Below are 9,516 nucleotides of genomic sequence, written 5' to 3'. Positions count from 1 at the left end.
AAGTATAAGAAGAAACTAAAAAATGCAATCCTTGTAACCTTAAGTTAAAAATTTTAAATGGCACGATTCTACTTGCGATACATCGTTGGAAAGCCCATAACAAGCGCTTTTCAAAAATGTCATACAACAGCCTATTTGGTAAAGCCATTTTTCCAATTATTCAAACACGAAGACGTTAAATTTTATTTTTTTTTATATTCAAGGGTGGGTGGAAGTGTGTCACTTATCATGTCATTTTAATTCCCCCTAGGAACCACCAAAACGGTTTTGAGTTTCTTTTTTCAGTTGAGAGAAATTGCCGATTGCAAGTTTTAAAATTGACACAGTGTATACATAGTATGTATATTTTATTTCGCTAAAGAACAATAATTCTCAAAGAAACAATAGAACAATTTAACAAAACAAATAACAATAAAAAAATTATAAGCAATAATAGCAGAGTAACAAAATTTCAGCTCACGTTTACTTAGGTAATTTGTTTTTTCTTTGCTTTTAAATTTGCAAAATTTTGGATAACATTGTCCATGTTTARTTTTTAAGCGACATCKTATTCTATTGACAAAATGGACAAATTTGTAAGCYTTTTTTGGTTCATAGAGTTCCGTAAATAYTTTTTATTAATTTTAATTTAGAAAAGGATATCTCCGCTGATGTGACGGTGACAGGCAGAGTTAAATACAGTAAAGAAGAAAAATTCTGCAGTTTTTTGTTTTTTATTGCATTGGCTTATAATAATTTATGTACACCCTTTAAAWTTTTTTAAACTATTACTATTATTATTATTATTTTGGAAAGGGCCCTTTATCCCAAGCCCCCCCCGCGGCCGCAGGCTTTGGCGGGTAGGTAGTTACGCCACTGTCATTATTCAAGTAATTAATTATTGCCAAAGTAAAATCGCCAATGTAATGGGAGAAAAATGAACTTATCTTTCCACTGATCAGAATAATGAAGTTCTAATTACAGATTTGCTCGTTTCAAATTAAGCAGAAAATGTTTTGATGTAAAAAAAAATTCCCTTTATTAAACTCAATCCGAGCACATACTATATAAAAAGAAATAAAGTAAAAAATATGTGAGAAAGGAAATATTTTTAAGGAAATAATGAAAATTTTTTTTGATTGCGTTAAAAATTAATTTGCTGCTTTAATTATGATGGAGTAGTCAAGTCAAGTCAAAGTCAATTACACCTTTAGCCCTTTTATATCTGACGCCTGTGAACAAATAACCTGTTGTCATAGAAACGTGGATGTATCCCAGGAAAATTTATTTTTAAGTCTGGGACGTCCATTACTTTCTTGAATTATGATTTTTTGTAAATTTGCATTAAATTATTTCTAGATGTAATCTAGTTTCGAACTTTCTCATTACTGAGTTTAGAAAAAAATCCAATTTGACGTAGTTTTATCTTTGTGGCATAAAATTGGCCCAACTCCCACCCTTGTTAACCGGCAACCTGAGCCTTTTTCTAGCTTCGTTCCCACACAATTAATCCTGCCATTAGTAAACCTGATTGGAAATTCAGCTCATTACTGTTTTCCCGACAACACAAAACCTCGAGGTTACTCTCCTTATCGCCCGATTTTACAAACGCTCCCCTCCACGTGTCTTATCAGCATCGATGAAGATCGCAATCACAACAAATTCCCTCGAACTAATTTCTGGCGAATGTGTCGCGACTAAAAGTGAATTGTAGATACGGCACGGCTACGTGGGTCGCGATAATCCCACCTTTTTCTAATCACATGGTACGCGATTGGACGCGTTTTTGTTACCATCACATGGCGAAAGACCGTCGAATTTTCCTCGTCAGTGTTTTCGCGTACGGCTTTGTGTGTCCACTTCGGGTAACAAAAACGGCAACAAGTTTCATCATTTTGTTCTAATTTTATCAGACTTTCGGCGCCGTGAGCGAAGGGAAAAAATCCGCGGTTAGTGTGGCGACTATACGATCGATGCAAAACACATAAATCCGGCGTGTTTTGAGTTACTTCGAGCACTCGCTGATAAACAGATAAGGCAAAGTCTATAAATCGGACAGGACTTTGGTCTCCACAGGTGCGCCAACTTCCACAAAAGCTTGTGCATACGGAGCTTTGGGTTTTTAAATATTTTAAAAGCTTGTCGTGAAACTTTGTTATTTGTTCCGACGGCCGATTATCAAGCGACAAGCCGGAAAATCCCGAAATCAACGCTATATTTCATACTAGAAACTCGATAAATTGTTACAAATTGCGGAAAAGTTGGAGTTCGTGCGAGGAAGTGTTGTCGCGACAACATGCAGTTATTTCTCAATCGGTCTCTTTCATGCATCTACCAATTACCTTTTTTCAATAAATGAGTAATACCGACTGCTCAAGGACGGCAATTGAAGAAATAGAGCGATCGCAGCGGCGCGAAACTTTAGATGACTGATTACAGTTTAAAATTTTTTCTCACTTTGAATACGATGCCAGATGCATACTCACAATAGAGTTTCATAAATCAAGAGAAATTATTATTTTACATTTTATTGTATCGATTTTGATACCAGTGAAAGCAGGAACGTAGCCATTAGATACGATTTTTATTGTAATATAAATCGTTAAACTGCACTCTAAAAAATTAATTCTTTAGCGGTCAACTGGAAAGTTAGTTGCATTTTGCTTCCTATAAAATAATGTAGACAATGATCCATTGTCGCTTTATACTTATTAATTGTTCTGTTATTGAATATTTATTTATAACTGGGCAAAAAATACAGAAAATAACTCTTTAGGAATGTGTTTAGTAACTATTATTACATTCTTGTTTCAAAAAAATTAAAAATTTGTTCCAAATCAACTTGTCCTTTTATTTTATTTTCAATTTCGAGGTCTTGAAACTAATTTATCAACTGAACTGGAAATTTTGATACTCCGTGAGAAATGTACTGTTTTAATTTTTGAACATTGCAAAAACATTTTATACATTATTATTTTTTAGTAAAAGGACATGTAAATAATAAAACATTTAATATGTTATATTCTTAGCTTCATTTTATGAGACTATCTGCAGGGAGCAGTTATTTAAAGTAACCTCTTTTCTGTTTTAGAATCTAGATTTTTCAGCTATGTCTTAAAAAAATTGCCCCATAAATTGAGGTGGCAGTTATAAAAGAGTGGGTTATAATACCATACATAAATAAGTTCTATTTTAATAAAAGCAGTTATTAAAATCTTAGGAATATATAAATAAATGACATTTCAAAAAAAAACACTAAATTTTTAATTTTGAGGTTATATTATGTCGAGAGATCGAAATAATTTGTAATCGAGTCATCCTTAGATCCGAAAACGTATGTCTGTGAAACGTCAAATAAAATGACAAGTCGAAAGACAAAATGGTATGAGCAAAAACATGATGATTTTAATAACTAAATTTATGATTTACTTTATTTATGATTTTCAAAAAAGAACGGTGTTATTATTATTATTATTATTATTATTATTATTATTATTATTATTATTATTATTATTATTATTATTATTATTATTATTATTATACCTACGTCGGTGACTAATTCCAGTTTATTTTGCCGTTTTACCTTTAAACTTGTCATTTTATTTGACGTTTCACGTGCAGCTAGTTCAAAAACAGACATACGTTTTCGGATCCAAAGATGACTCGATTACAAATTATTTTGATCTCTCGATATTAAAATTGTTTGGATTGATATCTAAAAAACTATTAAATCATCTTATAGTTGAAACGATAGATTTTGTAACAAAGTATTTCTTATCTTAAAAATGTAAGCAAGGTCGGGTCCAGCCCACGAAAATTGCTATTTTTCGCGTCAAAATCCGGTTGAACGAAATGGTGGAACTTGTTCCTTCAGCCTTCGAGCTGTCACAAACCACGCCGCACAACAAACACCCTTATCAAATGTTATCAGTTCATTAAAAGACGATAAACCTGCCACGTCTCGCGATTTACAGCTCGAAGTTTTCCAGTCGCGTCCATCCGCCGAAATGCCGAAAGAAAAAAAATGGTGTTGGAAGAAACGTCGATGATTGACGGCATCTTTCCGTGTAATTGTTCCGATGATAAACTCTGGCTATCAGATAATGCGATAAAACGCGACGAGAACAGTAACGTGGAGAGTGCCAGTGATGTGGAAAGCTTCGTCAGAGACCTGATTCGGGAGATTTGTGACCGCGTTTGTGAAGTGATGCCACGTGACCGCCAGATTCTGGCCGACGAACGCTCATTGAAGAAAAAAAATAGAAGGACTTCAATCGTCGAAGACCAACTCATAGACGACGACAGGAATTTCAAGTCGGCTCTAAATCTCGTCGACGAGAACGACAATAGTGTCTGCGAAGCTGTTAATCCGGAAATCGACCGGAAACCTAAACGGAAGAAAAAACTATCTTTCAGTTTCCTGCGAAAAACTAGCAAAGACAGTGAAGACCACCATGAAGAAACCTACGATAATTTTGACCCCCATGCCAAGATTTCGACACTGCGAAAGAATAAAAAGTACTCTTCGGCGGTGGAACTCAACCAAAACAAGTCGAATAAGCTGACAAGGACTACGTCGTTCCTTAAAAAATTCGGACAGGAGTCAAAGAATTTCCTCAAAAGGTCTGTGAGTGTCAGAGAGTTGAGCCGAAGGTCTAGGGAGAGACTCATCAGTGAGGAAAAAGAATCAGAGTGGAAGCAATCGTTGCAAAGTCTTGTGGAAACCGATGTTAGTGTTAGTTACAATGATCTTAGTTATGTGGACTATGATGCTCTCAATAATATTAATTATGATTATTTACCGGACAAAGGGAATATCGGAAGGACTCAAAGTATGTACGAAAAGGTGAGTGTGATCGTAATTGTGTCACTAGTGACGTGCTAATTGTTATGACAGTGACGAATCAACAATTAAGATAAAATTCCTTTGGAAATATTTTGTTTTGCTAGTGAAAGATGTGATAACAAAACTATTATTTTTTTACTTTTACTTTGGCGTAATTTACAACGTTATTATTTGAGGATTTGCAATAAGCCTTCTTCAATGAAACAATTTCAATACAACGTCAATTAAAACCACCTCTGCAACGACCACGTTTCGATTATCCCAATCGAAATTGGTTGGTTTGTCGATCAGTTGGTTAAAGTGCCTCAGTAGTTAAGCTGTGCCGATTCTAATTCACTTCATCTGCGCATGCGCCATTTCCGGGAATTTAGACCCCCACTCCTGGATCCTGGTTCCAGGAATCCGGATCCCACTCCTGGATTCCGGGAATCCCCCACTCAAAATTCTGAGAATTGTGTGCTATTTTTGGATCATGATGTCATGCATTGAATTTGTCTACGCATGCGTCACTTTGGGGAATCCCACATTGRAAATTATGTGAATCCCCTACTRTGATTGCTATTTTTAGATCAATGAGTCACCACTCGATGAATCACAGCTATTTTTAGACTGATGACGTTGTAGTTATTTTGAGATCATGACATAATAATTCTAAGTAAAATAACCCCGTACCCCTCACCTCTTAGTTTCCCTACATTTGTTCTATATAAACGAGGAAACACGCTTAATATTTAATTCAGTTTTACTTCATTTACGGTACTATTCACATCAGTACGAATTAAATATTATAATATAAATTTACTATTTTGTGATTGTGCAAGAAAAACGTAAATATTCAAGATKAACAGTGCAGCATTTAAAAATTTGAACAAAGATTTAGAAATGGGATCATTTGTTAGCATAAAAAGTATTAAAGTTGATGAAAAGTTTAGTGTGAATTCATTTAGAAAAATTTCAACAATTTATGGACTGAAAGTTATGGTGGATTGTGATGAGTTTTCTACTATATTACCGCATCGGTTCATTGAACGTCTCGCTGATGAAGAAATTGCTGATTTAAATGCGAAAATTAAAAATGGTGCAAAGTTATTCATGATTAGTAGAGGAGCAATTGGAAACACAACAAAAATTGAATTTATTGAAGAATAATTTTTTTCATATAAATTTATGTGAATAGTTTTGCACTATTGTATGTATTTATAATAATTGTTAATAAATGTATAACATTGTGTCATGTATGTAACAATGTATTTCAAATAAATTTTTACTTTTATGTATGCGTTTTCCTTAACCTATCTCAATCCCTAACCATAAACAAAACTATACGTGTCTACTATGTATTTACTCATATCCGCACTGTGTAGGAGTTTGCAATCAGACTTATCACGCAAATCTCAACGTGTTGGATACACCTGCATTAACAAGAATGCTGACGTTATGTCTGAACGTTTTAAAGAGAAGAGAGAAATCTGATTAAATAAATAAAAGTCATTAAATGTTTTAAAAGAATTTATTATTGAGGAATAAGTTTTTTACATAACCATTCATAAATACACTTAGCATTATTTAATGAACACATAAAATCATAATTATCTACAATATGAAATCCACATCTTCTTCTTGTTTTACACAATTTGGGCGATTCGTTGATTTTTTCTAAGTTGACTATTCGTACACATGAGTCGGGTAAAATTTCTCGTAGGAAATCTTCTTTTACGTGACCCTTCACGTAGATGATGATATCAGTTTCACTGTTTTTAAATTCATTTAAATGAAGAAATTTTCTAATAATTGTCGCAACATTCTTCTGTTCTTCGAGTCCTTCGTTGTAACCTAGTAAATGATGATATCTTTCCAGATATTTCACCTGTTTTCTATAAAATAAATCTATGTCTTCATATGGTTTCGAAGGTTTAAAGAGATGATGTAGAATTGATTGAGCATCCATTATAGTTAATTCTTTAACAACAAATTCTGGTATACAAAACCCTTGAATATCACACACATACAAATGCATCTTGTTTTAAGCAATACTATTCTTTTCAATCCAACTATTGTGTTTATCACTAAAACCTAACCACTTCACATAAAACTTATTATCACGTTTCTTAATAACTTTTTCAATCAAGTAGACATTGGGATGTTTTACTTTCTGAAGCTCCATTTCATAAAATCCTCCTGATATATCTTCCCCCTTCTCATCACACAACAAATATGTTGTTGGATTGGTTAATTTAATTTCCTTAATTGTGAAAATTTCATTTGACCAATTGGGAGTATATCCTTTATCAAAAGCATTCCTAAACTTACTTATTCTTACGTGTTCACCAATTTTAAATTTATTATTTTTGTGAGCTAATTTTATATGAGTGAATGCTTGATTTAAAACTTTTTTTTCATTGTTCTCGTTTATTTCTGAAGGTTTCATTTGAATGGTGCGATGGAAAGTGTTATTGTACAATTTTACAACATCATCTAATAGATGCACCCACTTGTAATGACCTTGAAGACTGAATCGTTTCCACATTATATTTTTTAAAGTACGGTTAACCCTTTCAACAATAGAGGCTTTTTTAGAACTAAAAACACTGTAGTGATGAATTCCATACTGTTTCATTAAATTTTGAAAATCTGCATTATAAAATTCTTTTCCATGGTCAGTTTGTAAATTTTTTGGTGGTGTTGATAATTTTTCCAAAATGTTTTTCATTGCTCGAGTAACATCAGTTGCATTTTTAGATTTTACCTTTTCACAGAATACATATTTTGAAAAACAATTAATAACTACAAGTATGTATTTGAAACCTTGATTTTCATTAGCAAAAGGAATCATTTCCACAAGATCAGCTTGATAAAGGTCATTAATACCTTTTATTATGACTCTACGTCTATTAAAATTACGTCTTGCAGGCTTGTGTAATTCATTGACAACRTCACTTTTAATTGTAGATTCTTTAAKCTGATAAGATMCTCGTTGCATACGTTTCATTTCTTAAACACTACCAAGCTTATCAATCAATATGCACCAGCTGCACGTATTGTACATTAACAACTAAACATGTTATAATTTGAATCACAAGTTTTATTAAGCTATAATATTGAATTCACGTAATTCCTCAATTATAGAAACAATTTCATTTGAGTGATTTGTATGACCAGCTGCTTGAGATGCTATTAACAAACGAAGTCGTTCAACAAGTTCATTAGGATCATCCCAATGCACATAATCTATTTTATTTCTATTTACTTCTTTAAACATACCTCGACCCGTTTTCGGCGTTGAAGTTGAGAATGATGATAGCTTTTCACGTAATAATGGAGCAATAATTTGTTTATATTTTTTAGATCTTGAAGCAACATTTCGATCTTGCGGATTAAAGTTTCTCTTATATGCGTGGGTTCTATGCAATATATCACTATAGTTATTTAAGTCCTTATCAGTATATATCTTATTGGGATATTTTCTAAATAACAATTCATATAATCCAGGTGTAGCTTCATACACTTTATTCTTTATAGTAATATTTGCATCTTTAAAATTCACTTGCTGTGATCCAACAAAAAACTTATCCTGACGCTTATCATATCTTACACCGAACCTATTGTCGAATTGAGCATTTTCTTTACCATGCAATATATCTTCAATGTAATGTTCTTGCAATTCAATATCTTGTTTCTGATTACTAATTTCAGATTTATTATTCATATTAAAAATATTTTCAAAATCACTGTTTTCGAGTGTTGATGTTTGCTGATGTTGCTGGTTCGAAACTTTATCTTCTGCAATTGCAAATGGCAAAGAATCATTTATATCAATGAAAGGGTGGAATTTCGCTTTAGAATAACTTTCTGTTTTTAAATTATCATTCTCTTTTACTCCATCTACATGTAATTTCTTTGCAATTGTTTTAAGTTCGGTTGTAATCGGTAAAAATTTACGTTGTTGATTCAGCTCATTCGTTTTAACTAAGGCTAATTTATGTTGAAGCTGTTTTCGTTTTTGTATTAATTTTTTTTTTAATTCGATTGTATTTTGCAATGCCTCTGTATTCATATTATTTATAAATTACCTACTAAATGCACACACTAAAAGATATTGTGTAAGATGATGACTTCACAATAAGAACGTTAAATTATAACTAAATTATAGTAAAACCGTGTATTGAGCTTTTATTTGTTTTGAGGATCAATAAACAAATCAAATCCTATTCTGTATCTTCCATTATTAATATCGCTATCTTTATCTATCACTAAAAATCCATAATTATTCTTCCAACACATTGAACACATTTCTTTGAATCTATCGAATGATACATCAGTATTTACATGATCATCATATACATGTCGTAAGTTTAGGTTATCTTGCTTGAAAAGAACGATTAAATTAGCATTATCACGAATTAGATGCTTCGGTACATGTGAATAAGTTTGACATAAGTAAAACGAATCAATATCTTTATGTCGCCCCATAGTAAAATATGCTTTCATAAGATCTTGTTTATCACATGCTACATCATCAAATATAAATATAGAATTCGGTTTTGCTTCATGCGGCTGCGGAAGATTGTTTTCTAAACCACTAAATGCAAAATAGCTCAAACCTTTTATGGGTTTTACAAGCTTTTCCAAATACTGATACTTGGGTTGATATAAAGACTTTGAATAAATGTATAAATTTTCAAATCTGAGAC

The 9,516-nt window shown here is 32.4% G+C and overlaps 1 protein-coding gene across 6 annotated transcripts in view; it reads left to right on the top strand.

Annotated features, from left to right (window-relative positions):
• The window catches only part of LOC123013429 (pleckstrin homology domain-containing family G member 5), a 58,540-nt gene that overhangs the window by 19,237 nt on the left and 29,787 nt on the right, over positions 1-9,516 (top strand). Inside the window, exons 1-2 of one of the 6 annotated variants that reach the window (XM_044411925.1) lie at positions 1,835-2,055; positions 3,954-4,825. The exons of 3 other annotated variants lie outside the window; for them this stretch is intronic. In XM_044411925.1, the coding sequence (XP_044267860.1) occupies positions 4,004-4,825 (822 nt within the window). In that variant the 5' untranslated portion in view covers positions 1,835-2,055; positions 3,954-4,003. Of the gene's footprint in view, positions 1-1,834; positions 2,056-3,616; positions 4,826-9,516 lie in introns of those variants that run through there. 2 more of the 6 variants (XM_044411924.1, XM_044411930.1) reach the window with 2 other exon arrangements.

The sequence above is a fragment of the Tribolium madens genome, unplaced genomic scaffold (assembly GCF_015345945.1).
Source record: "Tribolium madens isolate multiple individuals breed KSU strain unplaced genomic scaffold, Tmad_KSU_1.1 Scaffold_96;HRSCAF=242;Tcas5.2_LG5, whole genome shotgun sequence".
NCBI classification, from domain to species: domain Eukaryota; kingdom Metazoa; phylum Arthropoda; class Insecta; order Coleoptera; family Tenebrionidae; genus Tribolium; species Tribolium madens.
This window is presented reverse-complemented; position numbering and strand designations above follow the sequence as displayed.